Source organism: Aethina tumida, chromosome 4 (assembly GCF_024364675.1).
Source record: "Aethina tumida isolate Nest 87 chromosome 4, icAetTumi1.1, whole genome shotgun sequence".
Lineage (NCBI taxonomy): Eukaryota > Metazoa > Arthropoda > Insecta > Coleoptera > Nitidulidae > Aethina > Aethina tumida.
Window position 1 is genome coordinate 3,894,018 of NC_065438.1, and position 18,889 is coordinate 3,912,906.

Below are 18,889 nucleotides of genomic sequence, written 5' to 3' on the forward strand. Positions count from 1 at the left end.
TTTTTTATTTGTAAAATGTCTAAATTGGCAATTATTTTTAATTATTATTTTCATAAATTCAAATTAGATGGAAATATATAAATAATTATTCAGTAAAAATTATATTACATCATTCCTATTCCTAAAATTTTTCTAATTTAATAAAATTTGTAAAAAATCAGAAAGTTAAATTAACATTTGATTTATATAAATGTTAAAATAATTTATTTTTTAATATTATTTTGTAAATAAATAAATATATTTTAATAAATTCAATTTGAAAGATTTATCATTTTGTGTAATTAATTTAATTTGAGTATATTTAAAACATACTATTTCACTTTACTACAAAAAATATCATTTTTCAACTGATTAAATTAATAATTAATAATTATTTTCTGTTATTACATTTTTTAGTACAACTATTTAATATTTAACAATATTTATTTTTTCAATGATTGTTTTCATAAATTTAATTTTCTATTAAATATATGTTAAACATAAAATAATTATATTAAATGAAGCATTAACAAATACAGTTTACATTTAATATTTTAAAAGTACATTAACATATAAATAATGGATTTAATAAAATATCATTATAAAGTACCTAAATATTTACTATACTTTAATTCCAAACATATTTTTTTATCAGATTAAAATTAGTAAAGTCACCAAAATAATAACAAAAAACACAGAGTGCAAATCTTCCAATGTCCAATTTACTGCTAATGTTGACTATGAGATTAAAAGTCAGTTTGACTACTGACTTTTATTATCAAACAATAAATTTCAATAAGCATCACATTAACCCCAATAAATCAAAATCGTCTCGAATCGTCCTAATCACAAAACCATAAACGCCATAACCATAATAATTTACACACACACACACACACACTCAATAATCATAGTTGATATTTATAAAATTGAAAATCCCTATAAACTGTTTACTATTTCATTCATTGATTCAATTGCCGGGTAGGGGCGGAGCGTAAGGGTCCGCAGGCCGCCCCCAGCCTTATGTAGCTCCGACATACAGCCCGGCTCTAAAAAGTGGGCGGCCCCTCAACGAGAATTCCAGCTTATCATCCGGCAAACTGGAATATCACACAGTTGTCCGTTGATTTCATCTTGGTCTGCATGCGTCCGGGCTGAAAGCACCACTTGGCCGAAAATCGCGAGAGCCGCCACTCAACAAGTGACCCGGAGGCGTCCAGCAGACGGTGACCGTGATCTCCGCCACCTTGCCTCCGACGTGTGCGACCTTTTGAACGTTTTGTGTGATGTTCGCGTGAGATTCGGGGGACTATTGGTTCCGAATTTGATTTTATATTTATTTTGGTTGGGACGGTGCCGGAATGGCGCTGGAGCTGAGCAGCCACACGGCGATGCCGCTGGACTACAGCAACAGTTCGAACAGGGAGAACTCCGGGAGTCCGGTGAACGTGGCCGACTCGGCGCCGAACAGTCCGCCGGGAAGTAGTGCCTTCACGGTGGTCACGCCGAAGGGAAGGGAAAGTAAGTCCGAATCAATTTTTTAAAACAAATAATTTGTATACCATATATTAATATTATTAACTAATTAATTCGTTTCGACTGACTGATATCAATTATTAAAATTTCAAAACAAGTTAAGCTTTTGAAAAAGCTATTTTTAGAGTTTGCGAACAAAATTTATCAGTAAAATTAAAAAATTTAAATTATAAAATGTACAGAAAATAGGTTATTAAATAGTAATTACGTAAAACAAAACTATTATTAAATAAAAAATTAAATTTAAATTAATATTTAATAATATTTAATAATATTGTAGTATTTCTAATATTTTTATCAAAGTTTTTGAGTATTAGTATTTTATAAATTAAAAATATTTTATTTTCTGGGTATTTGCACCAATTTTTACAAATTTTTACATAATATTGAACACACAAAATTGGAAATAATTTTAATATTAAAAATAATAATTACTAAAAAATTACTGTTATTATAAAAAATTAGGACGAAAACTGTTTATAAACTACCCTTAATGAGTAATCTGCGATTAAGGGTAGTTTTTACATAAAATTGAACACACCAAATTGGAAATAATTTGAATATTAAAAATAAAAATTCAAAAAAGATTACTGTTATTATAAAAAATTAGGACGAAAACAGTTTGTATAACAATAAAATTAAAATACTGAATTGATAAAAAATTGAACCTCTAAGTTGTTACTTACGGTAACTTTACTACTTGAAAAATGATAATATAAAAAAATAAAAATTTTAGAAACTAATTTCTAAATATTATGTTTAGAATTTTGTTTTAAAATTAACAACTATTAAAATATAACAAATTTAATAAAAAACTAAGTCATATTGAAAGTTAATATCTCTTTTTATTTATCCTTAAATAATCTTGATATAATGTATAAAAATAAAATGAGTAAATGGCGAAAAAATTTAATGATAAACCCAAAATTAAAGAGTTTATTTAAAAATAACTAATAAATTATTATTTATTATAATAAATCTATGTATGGTTTAAAATATATAAAAAATATAAATTTATATAAAATATTAAAAAAAAATAAATTAATTTAGTAAGGAAAAATTATAATTATGTGGTTTAAGGACAAAATGTTTATTAATTTTTGTTTCTAGTTTTAAATCAAATTACTTGTTAAAAATAAAAAATAAAGAAGAAATACTAACAAACAAAATAACATAATGAATATTATCCAATTTTAAAAAAATATATATGGGAATGCAAAATAAAAATATTTTTATAATTAATTAATTTATATTAATTAGATCACATCAGTTTAATGTGAACATAAAGCTTTTAAAGCTTTAAAAATTAATGTTTTATTTTTCAAAGTAAAATATGTTTCAATTTAACTTTTAGAAATATATTTTAAAATTATTTTTTATTAAAAAATTTATAATCATAAGTTGATACAATATAAAAATTGAAAGTAAGATTTTTAGACAATTAAATTATACTTTTGGAAATAATTTAAAATATAATTTTGGTTATTTAAATATATTTTTGAGTGGGAATATTTTTATTAAACAATTTCTAATCAAAAATTAATACATATTTACATTTTAGTGACAGATCAATATAATATTAATTTTTAATTAATATTCCTAATAAATTCTAATATTTAATAAAAATTTCAGTTTATATTTGTAAGTTTTATCTAATCAAAAATTGATATAAATCTAAATTTGAGTGACACATCAATATAATACACATTTTTAATTATAATATTATTTCTAAAAATTCTAACATATAATAAAAATTTCAGTTTATATTTGTAAATTTGGCTGTGTCAACTTCAATTTCAAAATTATATGATATGAAACCAAAAAATGAAATATTAAAAGATATATGTAACATTTAAGAAATAGCTTTAGCTTTTGAAAAGCTTTTTAATGATTTAGAATAAATTTTTCAGAGATTTAAATTATAATTTTAGAAATAATTTGAAATATAATTTTGGTTATTTAAATATATTTTTAAGTATAAATATTTTTACTAAACAAATTCTAATTAAAAGTTGATTTAGATTCAGAGAAAATAAATATATTTTAATAATAAAATAATTTAAATACTTTTTAGATAAAATCTAGATATAAATTTATTCCTTTAATCACAATACGTGATATTTATTAATAATAACTATTTTTAGACAATTGTTTATATGACAAAAATAGAATTATACATTTTATTAAAATATTATTAGCAATAACAGAATTAAAATACATTTAACTGGAAAGATAATTATTAAATATGATGACGTAACATAATATCTATGATATTATGTTAAAATAAAACTGTGTTTTAATATTTAATAACAGAAAAATGTATATAATGTAATATATATCTGTATAATCCAATTTGTAAAAATAAATAAGCAGTAGTAAATCATATTTGTTCAAAACATTGATTTGAATACAATTGTTCTTGAGCTTAAATAAAAGTAATAAAAGGTCTTAGAAAGATAAGATGAAACAATAGAAATTTAATTATTGGTTTAATTATTTTATTTAATTACACGCATTTTCATTAATCACCAATACAAATTAAAGTACTAAAATCACCCACTATGAATTTCAATCAGTCAAAAATTACAGTATCCAACGATCAAAGGTTCCTCCAGTCATTCAACCCCCGTTACTGAAAAAAAGTTAGTTAATCGAATTAAAAAGCAATTAGAAGATATGACGGCCCAGTATGCTGCGCAATAAATTAATTGATCAAACAAACGGAGCACACCAATTACCGCCACGAAATCCACGTCTTTGCACCGCCATAAACGCACCAATTTTTTACTGGTTCATTTCAAACCCGTTATCATGGTATAGAACCATGATTTAACACCTCAATAATACCGATGCTGATAACCGTAAACGTTCCGGGCCCACGACCAGATTACGTACCAGATATTGCTGTTATTGTTATTAATTGTGGGATTGCCGGTTGTGCCATATGTCTCTCCGGTTGTTTGGAGGCACCGACACTTATTTAGTTTGGTAATTTATCAGCCAATCGCGGCACCGGCCCACGAAATTGATTCATGCCACGAATTGACCGCCCTGTTCAAATATTGGTTATCTGTGCTGCTATGTTTGCACTAGGCTGGAACACAACAAAGTCAACTGCTATTGTGTTGCTTACTTGTTCACCCATACATTGGAATAGTATTTAAGAAGATGTTCTTTGGAAGAGGCAATTTTGAAAATTTTGGAAAGAGTTGATACTATAAATAGTCACCTAAGAAGTGATTTAATTTGGGAGAATAATCAATAAGTCATAAAATAAAAGAAAGGACGTTGGTTATGAAGCTTTTCTTCAAACGTGGCTAAAAACTTGTTCATTTGGCGGAAGCATCAATAAAAAACACAGTTGAACAAGACTGTCATTCATCTCTTTTCGACGGTTGTGATTTCGATCCATCAAATCATTAGATACATTTAATTAGTCGTTCTGACGTTGAAGGTTCCCCGAAAATTATCTGGATGACACATCGCACAACGGCAATCAACCCACTTAAGTTAATTGTCCGAAATTTATAACTGCCCAAATAAATCGTTTGACGGCATGAACCTTCTTAATTAGTACAGAGGCCGTACCGACAAATCCCATTTGTTTCAATTTCATAAATCCACACACAGAAGATTTTTTAACTTCCACCATCACCTACGTACACCCGCTTTGTTTAATTAGTGCCCGTAAGGAGGTCAGGCAATGATTGACAAAATCCAATATGGCGCTTCCAAAAAATAACCCAAAGCTTGGGCCGTTTGGTGAATTCATTCGGCCGTACATTTAAATAGGAAATCGATGGATGCGGGATTTGGAGTGGCAATCACCGGTGGCGGGCATTTTTGCTGAAAATTAATTTCCCAAACTGGGAGAACGAATGTTTGCGACGTGAAAATCCCTATCCATCTGATTTAATCATTTTGATTGGTCGGAAAACGCAATTACGGACCAAATAAAACACGCCGATGGTGAGAGGAGTGCGGTGAATAGAGAGGCAGCGATTATAAAAATAATGATAAATGAAGAGTGGGCGAGAGACCGATGATGTGTTCCACTCACTCAACCGAGAGTTGAGCCCCGACGATAATTTGATTTCTATATCGAATTCTGTTTGAAGTGAAGCGCTAGATTGCATTTAGTTGGCGCTAATTGAAATTGACTAAAAAATAATTAGTTTTCCGGAACGCCCGTCTCGTTACTGGAAATTTCATGCATATTTCATTTTTTTCACGGGCAGGAATTTTCGCGTTCGAAAGGGTTTCCGTTTAATTTTATATTTTAACCAATTGCATTGCCAATGAACGGTTTTAAGCATCACGTGGGAAATTAATCCGACATATTTCTTTTGTATATAAGGATAATCAACACCAATTTTAATTATAAAATCACACCTCCAATTTTTGAAATCAGAACAATTGATTCAGAACATGAATTTTACAATCAATACGTTTTTTGTTTAATTAAATCTTTTAAAATGAAGACTAAAGATTTATTAAGTAACTGATACATCAAAAACTTCTTAAATCATCAAAGAATTTGCTTCATCATCATGTGGATTAGCTTGTTATCATTAATTTGATCTTTAAGGTACAGTTAAGACAATATTCTATTTATTAAAACAAAACTTTTCCAATGATTTATGACAAAAATACATGATTTCTGAAGATTAAAGAGTTACATCGTCAGAGTATCAATTTCAATTAAATCACCTACACACCAAAAATTCCTTTAACCTTTTACTGAAGTTGCTTCATCATCATTTGAATTAGCTTCCCATCTTTGTTTGTTGTTGTCTATTTTATCTTTAAGATATAGTTGAGGCAATATTCTTTTCATTAGAACTAAACTTTTCTAATGATTTATGACAAAAATACACGTTTTTTGAAGATTAAAGAGTTTCATCGTCAGAATATCAACTTCAATTAAATCACCTACACATCAAACATTTCTTAAAACTTTTTACTGAAGTTGCTTCATCATGATTTGGATTAGTTTCCCATCTTTGTTTGTTATTATCCATTTTATCTTTAAGATATAGTTGAGGCAATATTCTATTCATTAAAACTAAACTTTTCCAATGGTTTGTGACAAAACTACACGATTTTTGAAGATTAAAGAGGTAAGTCGTCAGAGTATCAATTTCAATTAAATAAACTACACATCAAACATTTCTTAAACCTTTTACTGAAGTTGCTTCATCATCATTTGGATTAGTTTCACATCTTTGTTTCTTATTATCCATTTTATCTTTAAGATATAGTTGAGGCTATATTCTATTCATTAAAACTAAACTTTTCCAATGATTTATGACAAAAATATACAATTTTTGAAGATTAGAGAGTTACATCGTCAGAGTATCAATTTCAATTAAATCAACTACACATCAAACATTTCTTAAACCTTTTACTGAAGTTGCTTCATCATCATTTTGATTAGTTTCACATCTTCGATTGTTATTATTCATTTTATCTGTAAGATATAGTTTAGACAATATTCTATTCATTAAAACTAAACGTTTCCAATGATTTATGACAAAAATACACAATTTTTGAGGATTAAAGAGTTACATCGTCAGAGTATCAATTTCAAATAAATCACCCACACATCAAACATTTCTTAAATCTTTTATTGAAGTTGCTTTATCATCATTTGGATTAGTTTCACATCTTTGTTTGTTATTATCCATTTTATTTTTAAGATATAGTTGAGGCAATATCCTATTCATTAAAACTAAACATTTCCAATGATTTATGACAAAAACACACAATTTTTGAAGATTAAAGAGTTACATCGTCAGAATATCAATTTCAATTAAATCAACTACACATCAAACATTTCTTAAACCTTTTACTAAAGTTGCTTCATCATCATTTTGATTAGTTTCACATCTTTGTTTGTTATTATTCATTTTATCTGTAAGATATAGTTTAGACAATATTCTATTCATTAAAACTAAACGTTTCCAAAGATTTATGACAAAAATACACAATTTTTGAAGATTAGATGGTTACATCGTCAGAATATCAATTTTAATTAAATCAACTACACATCAAACATTTCTTAAACCTTTTACTGAAGTTGCTTCATCATCATTTTGATTAGTTTCACATCTTCGATTGTTATTATTCATTTTATCTGTAAGATATAGTTTAGACAATATTCTATTCGTTAAAACTAAACGTTTCCAATGATTTATGACAAAAATACACAATTTTTGAGGATTAGAGAGTTACATCGTCAGAGTATCAATTTCAATTAAATCAACTACACATCAAACATTTCTTAAACCTTTTACTGAAGTTGCTTCATCATCATTTTGATTAGTTTCACATCTTCGATTGTTATTATTCATTTTATCTGTAAGATATAGTTTAGACAATATTCTATTCGTTAAAACTAAACGTTTCCAATGATTTAAGACAAAAATACACAATTTTTGAGGATTAAAGAGTTACATCGTCAGAGTATCAATTTTAATTAAATCAACTACACATCAAACATTTCTTAAACCTTTTGAAGTTGCTTCATCATCATTTTGATTAGTTTCACATCTTCGATTGTTATTATTCATTTTATCTGTAAGATATAGTTGAGGCAATATCCTATTCATTAAAACTACAGAGAGAGTTACATCGTCAAAGTATCCATTTCAATTAAATCACCTACACACCAAACCTTTTACTGAACTTCATTTGATCTTCAAGATACAGTTAAGGCAATATTGTAGTAAAATTTAAACCTTATTGTCAAAGTAAATCTTCTACTTCTACTGGAGGAAATGTTCTCACTTATTTAATATCTTCTTCAGTTGTTTTGTAGTTTCTCCTATTTAATTTTACTAGTTTTTAATCAATTATGATGCTGTTGAAGAACATTGACCTTCATTATGCATTACCCTTTGATGGTTCAGATGACAATGTAAGACGAGAAGATGTTTTAAAGCCATAAAACCAGCGTTAAATCAATGCGTCTCGGTCTTGGAACATGGAACGAGTGGAGTCATGCCGGCGCCTCGTAATGACATCATAATTTCCCTTAATAGATCAAATCGTTCTTTGCAGCGGTCACATAAATTTGTTATTTCCGATCGCTGACCGACGGTTTAGCATTTGCATACCACCCACACACGCCATGTAGTGATTTACGCAAATCAAAGTCGAAGCGCTCGTAAAATTAATACAAATCGCTGCCTCCTAATGTTTATGGACTTTTACGATTTTATCTGATTTATGTCGGATTTTCGGTTTGCGCACGACGTCACGTGGCGGAGCAATAACTGTAATAATAAAAATTAAATTGTTGCCTTAATTAGATAAAAAACAAAACGACGAAAATCGATACGTACGAGGAAATCTTTGCGGCGGGGTTTTTCTCACTGATTCGGCGGTTATTCGATTTCCGACGGCGCAGTCGATGGTAATTATGATTTTGTGTCGGATGATACGTGATCCCCGAGGACATTAGCTGAGACTTCGGCTGAATTTTCTCTATATTGGATTTGCCCGGAGTTACAGGATATCTTTTCCCCGGAATCCCAGATATAACCCGGACTCGATATCAACGCTAGAGATTTGATATGTGTCTAATATACTTTTACCTCGCCATTACAACGTTCAATTTTTTATTTTGTTACTCTAATTAAATACACTGGTGCTCATAAGTGGAGCAGCACATTTAAAAACTTTATCATTTTATTAAAAGGACGATTATTTTTAATTTAAATTAATTAAGTGTGTCGGTTAGTACTATAAAACGAAGACTAAAAGCAAGAAATACAGCTACTTTTTGCAAGAGAACTGGACAGATGGGCAAAGGACAACAATTTTCAGATGAAAGTCAGCTCCAATTATTCAAATCTGATGGCATTTCATGGGTGAAAAAACCAATTAATGAAGGGTATAATCTCAAGTATACTAGACCTACTGAGAATCATGGTGAAGGAGCCGGTTTGGGGATGTTTTTCTGGGTTTGGCATGGGTCTGTTGGTTAAGATAGACGGGGTAATGAATCGTTTCATTTATTGTCATAATATGGAGAATCATATACTTCCATTTACCCAAGATAACATGAGTTTAATGCGGATCTTCCAACATGAAAATGATCCAAAACACACGTCTAAGTTAGGTAAAGAGTGGTTCACTTCTGGCCAGCATAAAGCCCAGACCTGAATCCAATTGGAAACCATTGGGATGAATTTGGTAGAAAAATCCATGTAAAAACCCTGATTTTTCTACGAAGAAGTTCAAAATCAGTGGAAAGAAATATTGGACGATTATACTGAAAAGCTACTGAAATCAATAAACAAAAGTTGTTCAGAAGTTTAGAAACTAATGTACGTAAAATTGTTTTATTTTATAGTTGCTCCACTTTTGACACTCCAGAAGTTTCTAAAGTTGCTCTACATATATTTATTATTTGAATCAAAGAATTTTGAAAGTTGATAATCTCTCAAATAAATATGGTAAACCTGTCACTAAAATTAAATTTCAGATTAAAAACCTCATTGTTAGTATTAAAGACTATTTCCGTTTAAGATGGATTATGAAGACCGTTTTAGGAATTACTTTCAGTGAGTTTAAACATTTCTTTTTTATGATACAAAGGGAAAAATAATAATGTATTATTTATTTATTATTCTAGTTTAAAATTTGTTGTATAAAATTATATAATACTGGAAAAAGAATATTCTTCACAATTTGAATTAATGTATTTTGATAATTCCTTAAATAAATATACTGTAGTGGACAAAATTATAGCAACTTTTTAAAATGCTAAATATTTTAGCCATAACTATATATTAATAGACTAAACTAAACAAAAACTACTATATTATTATTCTATAAACTTTAATGCATATTATACATACAGTATTGAGTTGGGCTAGGACAGTTTATGCTCAAATTGTATTGTGTTGTTTTATGAATTACTTTCAGTGAGTTTAAACATTTTTTTTATGATACAAAGGGAAAAATAATAATGTATTTTTTTATTATTTAATATTCTAGTTCTAAAATTGCAAAAGAGTTGTATAAAATTACATAATACTGGAAAAAGAATATCTCTCACAATTTGAATTAAAGAATTTTGATAATTCCTTAAATAAATGTACAATACTGGACAAAATTACAGCAACTTATTAAAATACTAAATATTTTAGCCATAAATATATATTAATGAATTAAACTAAACAAAAACTACTATATTATTATTCTACAAAATTTAATACATATTTTACATACAGTATTGGGTTGGTCTAGGTCAGTTTATGCTCAATTTGTGTTGTGTCGTTTTATGAATTACTTTCAGTGAGTTTACACATTTTTTTTATGATACAAAGGGAAAAATAATTTGTATTTTTTATTATTTATTATTCTAGTTCCAAAATTTTAATAATTCCTTAAATAAATGTACAGTACTGGACAAAATTACAGCAACTTTTTAAAATGCTAAATATTTTAGCCATCACTATATACATCTAAACTAAACTAAACAAAATCTACTATATTATTATTCTATAAAATTTAATATATATTATACATACAGAATTGGGTTGGAATGATGATATAAAGGGAAAAATAATAATGTATTTTTTGTTATTTATTATTCCAGTTCTAAAGTGGCAAAAGAGTTGTATAAAATTACATAAAACTGGAAAAAGAATATCTATCACAATTTGAATTAAAGAATTTTGATAATTCCGTAAATAAATATACAGTAGTGGACAAAATAACAGCAACTTTTTAAAATGCTAAATATTTTGACCATAACTATATATTACTAAACTAAACTAAACAAAAACTACTATATTATTATTCTATAAAATTTAATATAAGTTAGCTTATGCTCAATTTAAATCATGTTCCTCGTGTCCATAGTCAAGAATAGCAAATTACTAAATTACTCAATAGACTCTTTCCTCATAATTGTGCAATAAAACCAACAACAAAAATAAATCATAATTAGCCATGTAATTCTATCCGTATTTTCCTGTGAAAACTAGAACATGCAGAGCAAAAAGTTATTTAAAAATCCTTCAATTGAAACTGTGTAACCTGAAACCGATGATTCTTAATGAACCTAGGTCCGAAAAACAGACAAATTAATATCAATTTTAACGGCGACATTAACTTCCTGATTTCGAATCGTCCAACAAAAAAAAAAAAAAATGATTGTGAATGTGAACCACGACAAAAAGCTTAGTACTGTATCCTGTGACGTACATTTAAAAATCCAAATCTTTTTTCAGTTTTTCAGTTGCGGTTTCACGTTACATTTTGTGTTATGTGAGTGTGTGTAAAGCAAGAACAATGACTTATGTTCAACATCTGTACCGTAATGACATCTTCAATCTTTTTTGATACATTTATTGTAAGTAATACTCTCAGGCATGTGTGAGAGAATGCCTCGTAAAAAATGAGTTTGAATCAACATGTGGAGGCTTACGGAGTGAGATTTATTTTTATTTTGTGGTTGTTCTTTTAGCATTTTATCTGATAAACAATATGCCGAAGTACGAATTGTTTGATTTGCGAATATTTGTTTAAGGAATTAGCTAATTATTCGCCCTTCTATAAATATAATAAATTCTTATCAAGCCTAATTCTTTTATTACCTAGATTTATTGGTCGTAAAATTACAGCAACCATTTTATTCGAATTGTAAATCAATATTTTATTTGACTTATCGACTGCCAATAACCGTTTTATCAACCACATAAACGTTTACCAGATAAAAGTACAGCGAAAAAGACACCGCTTAAGTATTTATAAGAAATTTGATTAAAGTTGCCCTTTAATGCTCTTATGGGATTTATCGAGATATATAATCTCATCTAGGAAATGCTCCATGATTCAGTTTCGTCGATTTCCCAAAGCTTTTTTTATTAATTATTCATGGGAGTTTATTGATTTTGTGATAGATGCGGTTGAACCACCAATCTGGCACGTCAAGGCAAACAATTAAAACAGTTATTATTTTTGTTGCAGTTAACATATCAGAGGAGAACGTGTCTCCGGTGCACTTCCCGCCGACCACCGGAGTCTTCCCCACGTTCTGCCGGAGCCTGTGGGGCTCGCCCCTGCTGCCCGGACCCAGATTCCTGCCGACCGTAATGCAGCAGCAGACCGACGCCCCGAAGGAAAAATCGCCAGGTAAACACCGAAGTCATGGCCCCCCTTGTTGCGTCCGTTGGACGAAGAGGCTTTTATACATAAGTAGTTAGGTCACTGTTCAAACAATCAATTAGTGAGTGCGCCCCGGTTCGGATATGACGCAATTTGCGACTTGTGGGGTCCGTTGTGTCGTGCGTCCGAACCAATTACTGGTTTATAGTACGGGGCCCTTTGTCGGGGAAATTATTATATGATTTTCAGGAAACGGCCACTGCGGACGGGATTAAATCAACTTCGCAATTAGTGCCATTAGTCGATTTAATAAATCGCATCGGGTCAAATGCAAAACCGTTTTGGGGCTGACGGTATTAATTAAAAGCGGTTTATCTATATTGATGGCAATCTTGGGCAAAATTCATGTGTTTCTTTTTGATCAGTTCTTATCACCTTCGCCGAAAAAACTGATCCTGGTAATCCAGCTGAGTTTGTGGTTTATCGTTTACGTCTCATTTTTACCCACGTGTACTTTGGAACGAAATGTAATGAATGAAAAGATTTGCTGGGTCATGATTAATATTACAAATGATAAGATTAGAAAATTTGGCGGTATTTATTTTTAAATATCTCAAATTTTTCTTTCAAAAGTGAAAATAAGAAGAAGAAAGAAAGTAATTCTTTAAAAATCTTGAGTATTGTGATCAAATATTATTATTGTAATCAAATATTTAGAATTTAATATATTTTTGATTACTTTTTGTTTTAAAACTAACGTAATCTAACACATTGAATTAATCATTTTTGACTAATTCTAAATGATAAAGAATAAAAATTTTGAGTAATTTTTTAGTGAAAAGCTTGAAAGAGTTTAATTTTTATTGAAAATATTCAAACAATTAAATTGCGCCTTATTTTTAATCCAAAACGTGACGAATTAAATAATCTGATCAAATCCGATATTAATTTGAAAGATAAGAATCAAATATATTTTGATATTTTTTGTTTACTTATTACTTTTAAAATGATTTTAAAGAAAATTGTTATTATTATTATTTTGTTAAATTTTCTCTATTTTTGAAAACCACTAACTTTTTAGCAAATTTGATATTCTCAGAAAACGTAAGAATTGAATTTTAACTATTTTCTAATAAACCATTAAAAAACTAATTTATTATTAGTTTATATTATTTTTGAACAATATTAAATTTAAAACTCCCACAACATGGAAAGTTTAAATACTTAAATTAATTTAGGTTTAATTCATTGTAAATACTTAAGTTTTTGAACTTAAAAATTAATTTACAAATAAAAATTTCAATTTAACTAATTTCTAGTGAACTATTAAAAAACTAATTTTTATTAGTTTATAAACTTATTTTTCAAATAAATGAACAACTGAAAAATGAACAATTTTGAAATTAAAAGCTCTCACAGCATTGAAAGCTTAAATAAAGCTTAAATATTTAAATTAAAAATATGATTTATTTTTAATTCAATTTAAAAATCTAATTAGATATAATAAATACTCAAATTTTTGAATTTTTGAATCAATTTACAAATAATAAGTTCAGTTGAACTATTTTCTAGTGAACAATTTTGGAAATTAAAAATTTTCACAATATTGAAAGCTTAAATAGTTAAATTAAAAGTATTATTTATTTTTAAATCAATTTAAAAATCTAATTATGTACAATATTAATATAAATACTCAAAATTTTTGAATTTTTGAATCAATTTACAAATAAAAGGTTCAGTTGAACTGTTTTCTAGTGAACAATTTTGGAAATTAAAAGTTTTCACAATATTGAAAGCTTAAATACTTAAATTAAAAGTATTATTTATTTTAAATTCATTTTAAAAATTTAATGATGTACAATATTAATATAAATACTGAAATATTTGAATTATTGAATCAATTTACAAATAAAAAGTTCAACTTAATTAATTTCTAGAACTATTAATAAAATAATGTATTATTAGTTTATATAACTTTATTTTCAAATAATCGATTTTGAACAATTTTAAATTTAAAAACTCTCACAATATTGAAAGCTTAAATACTTAATTTAAAACTATAATTTATGTTTAATTCAATTTAAAATCTAATTAAATACAATATTTATATATGATAAATACTCAAATTTTTATTATTTTAAAAATCAATTTACAAATAAAAAGTTCAATTTAACTATTTTCTAGTGAATTATTAAAAAACTAACGTATTATTAGTTTATATAACTTTATTTTCAAATAATGAATTTGGAACAATTTTAAAATTTAAAACTCTCACAATATTATGTTTAATTCAATTTAAAATATAATTAAATACAATAGTAATATAAGTACTCAAATGTATGAACTTGTTATTATAAAAATTAATATACAAAAAAAGTTCAATTTGACTATTTTCTAGTGAACTATTAAAAAACTAATGTATTATTAATTTTTAGATTTTGAACAATTTTTAAATTAAAAGCTCTTACAATATTGAAAGCTTAATAACTTCAATAAAAACTATGATTTTTTTTTTCAATTTAGAAATTTAATTAGATACAATAAAATCTCTCACAATATCCAAAGATTGAACACTTAAATTAAAACTATGAATTACTTGTAATTCAATTTAAAAATCTAATTAGATGTCATATTAATGTAAAAAACCATCTATACCCAAGTTTTTAAAGTTGCTCAATTCAGTTCAATAAATTTATGATATTTGACATTTTTTTCTGAATTCTTAAACAGATTTATTATTCTTTGATTAAGAAAATGGGGAAGATAAATGAGAAACTAATAATTTTTTTAACTCATTTATTTATTTTATTATTTATTTATTGTAGCTAACAAAAAAACAACTTAAAACTGTTCCATTTTTAATTCAATCTGTGACTAATTAAGAGATGTGTACAAGTACAATATTAATATAAAAGATAACATCTACTTTTTGAAGTTTTGATTGTTCCTAGACTGCAAATTTACATTTTAAATTTTTGAACACTTTAATAGAAAATTGGGATTAGTAATCTAGTTGTGTGACTATACAATCTTATCCTGAAAATTAATCTTGTAATATTAGATAGGATTATTTCTGGAAAGTAAATCAATTTTTATACAAAATGAAAAATATGAATTTATATTTTGTTTATTTTTGCTAGAACTTTCTAATAGTTCCATTTTATTACCTTGATAATGTTTTTCTCAATTATAAATTGCGCCGGCCTTATTAAAGAGATTAACACGTTTCCAATAAATCAATTTTTATCAATAGCAACGTTTAAATTCTATTTGTAGAAATAAATAAATCTCTTAAAGCAATAACTATTACTAAGCATTTGATAAGAATCTGCTCACATATCCGTAACACCGTAATCGGACCGTTTCTAATCTAAATCCCTGCAGATAAATGTAAACTAAGTCAAGATTTACTTTAGAAAAAGTGTCAATAGATCGATTCATGTGCGGAGTTTTATTCGAAAAAGTGATTTTTGTGCCAATGCCGTCTCAAATCAACGGTGAGTACGAACAATTCGAACGTGTCGTCGCCATCCACGTTTTTACTGCCTCCACAACAATCTGTAAATCCTCCAGAGGAATAATTTATTAGTCATCGCGGCGCATTTCAGTATTTATGAGCAGGAAATAGAGCCACAGTGGTCACAATATTATTTCCTTGAATGTTTGTGTTTGTCCGGAATTGATGACAATCACTCCGACGCACGAAAGAAATACAAACAAGTACAATGTTTGCCTTTGATATTATATTTTAGCCGTTGATAAAATGTACGAGGTATTTTATTTTATAAAGTGTCCACATATTTTATTAGCCGGCGGATAAATGCAGTTTTTCAAACCCCCGCCACGTCAGCCCTTATGCTGAGCAATTTACCAATGTTTGTCGACGTGAGTGTTTGCCCTTTTTGTGCAACAACATCGACGGTGCGATTCCAATTTAAAACTTGAACACCTGCCACTACAGATTTTTGTCCGGTTGTTTTTCTAAACAACACAAACGCTATTTACCCTGATTCGTTTTTGTTTAGTGTGATTTTATTGAGCCCTCTGATGAATGAAAAACATTTATTTGAGCCACGGCTAATTGTTTGTCTATCGTTTGTTCAAATTGATTGGCCGTTCATGTAACTGGAACAAAAAAGATTGAATCCACGTTAATTTGTTCAGGGGGGGGTTTAATGGATTTCGTTATTTCAGGTTTTTATTCGAATTACTATCTGATCACTTCAAAAACATCGCAAAGATAATGGCGACGATCTGATAAGATCAAGTCCAAACTCAGTGATCAATTGAGCCTGATGGCTCAGTCGAAAATCCTGCTGTCTCAATTTGGCGGTACACAAGTTCAGTAGCACGGGTGCGGGGGCGGTGGAGAGTGTATTCGCAGTAACAGATGTCAAGTTAAACGTCATGAATTATTCAATTTGCCCCTCCGCACCGGAACGAAAGCGGGAGCGAAAGAGACCGACACAGAGTATTACACCGATGCCATTCTTCACGGTCGTGTCGTAAATGAACATTGAAACTATTTAGTGGATACGGAGGGGTCGGGATCACCCTCCCGGCCTCGGTCAGAGGGTAATGATACATGAACCCTTCAACGGTGTATTTTTATTTGCACCGTTCCGCCAGTCACAATTATATAGAACAAATAAGGTCGCAGTTATTACAAATGGCTTTATTATTATTTTTTTTCCCTCGCCGCGTTCGTTTCGTTCAGGCCGATTCGTGTCCCGCAATTAAGCAAATATAATCAATCAAGTGAACTTGTCTATAATTGAACAACAAATAGAGGCGCCCGTGTTACGCAAGTATTAATCATTTAGGGCTCTATTTTTAATATTGGCCAAGAATTATGCTATTTAAGGGTATTAATTGGTTTCTCATCCGTTTTTAAGGGGCTGATACATTTGTATTGTTTAATTTATCATTAGTTGTGAAAGAATAAGTGTGTCATCATCTTATTTTCAGAAGAAAAAATCTATTTAAATTATTATTAAATATATTATGGAGCATTTATAGAACACGTGTGCCATCTTAATATCTAAGAAAAATCAAAATGATCTATATTGGAATTTCCTATGGTTGATTCTTCTTAAATTAATACTTATTTAGTCATTGAATACCAAGAAAAATATTTAAATTGAATCATTTTTAATATATTTGATAAAAATTCTTTTATTTTTTCAATTATTTATGAAGATTTCTATTAGATTTGTTAAAAATGAAAATAATTAAACTATTTAATAAGTAATAAATAATTAATCAATTTATAATAACCATTCTTGATCTAGTTTTCTATTGGATCTGTTAATTATGGACGTAATAACAGAATTTTATCAATAAAAAATGGTTGATTAATTATTAATAACTTAGTATAATCAGTTGAAATAGTTTAATTGAAAATATTTCTTCAGGAAATTGAACTGGTATAAAATAATATAATAAAAAATTCCCCAAATTATGGACACAATTATAATTTTCCTGAAGATTTCTATTAGATGATTATTTAATTTATAATAACCATTTAAAAACATGTTTGATTTTATATATCAATCTGTCAAAGTTGTTTAAAATTGTAATTAGTCAATTTTTAGAGAGTTGTATATTTATTATTAAATAGATTGTAGAGTAATTATTGAGCAATTTCTAAAAAAATGATAATTATTTTGGTTGGATTTTCTTACAGATTTATTTTTATTTAATATAATACTTATTTAGTCATTGAATACGAAAAAAAAAAACATAAAAATTGAATCATTTTTGGTATTTATGATAAAAATTATTGATTTTTTCATTATTACTTATTGATTCCTGAGGATATATATTAGATTTGTTAAATATGGAAATAATTGGACTATTTAATTAGTAAAAAATGATTAATCAATTTATAATAACGATTATAATCATTTTAAATCTAATAAATTAACCTGTTTAAAATTGTAATTAATAAATGAATAAATTAATTGACCAAATTCTTCTTTGAAAATTGTATAATATTAATATAAAATATTTCTCTAAGAAATTAAACTGATATAAAATAAAAACAATAAAAAATTCACCAAATTATGGACACAATTATAATTATTTGTGAGATCCAAATATCAATAACAGTAAAAATTATGATATATAAGGGTATTTCTTGGTTTCACATCCATTTTTAGAGGGTTGTTGTATTTATATTCAAATAATAATTGACATATTCCATTGTAATATTTATTATTAGTTGTGGAAGAATATCATTATCTTTATT

The 18,889-nt window shown here is 27.6% G+C and overlaps 1 protein-coding gene across 3 annotated transcripts in view; it reads left to right on the forward strand.

The window, feature by feature from the left end:
- Positions 1–1,146: 1,146 nt before the first annotated feature.
- The window catches only part of LOC109601189 (zinc finger protein Gfi-1), a 37,672-nt gene continuing 19,929 nt past the window's right edge, over positions 1,147–18,889 (forward strand). Inside the window, exons 1-2 of one of the 3 annotated variants that reach the window (XM_049966336.1) lie at positions 1,147–1,500; positions 12,502–12,666. In XM_049966336.1, the coding sequence (XP_049822293.1) occupies positions 1,341–1,500; positions 12,502–12,666 (325 nt within the window). In that variant the 5' untranslated portion in view covers positions 1,147–1,340. Of the gene's footprint in view, positions 1,501–11,752; positions 11,885–12,501; positions 12,667–16,102; positions 16,137–18,889 lie in introns of those variants that run through there. The other 2 variants (XM_049966337.1, XM_049966338.1) reach the window with 2 other exon arrangements.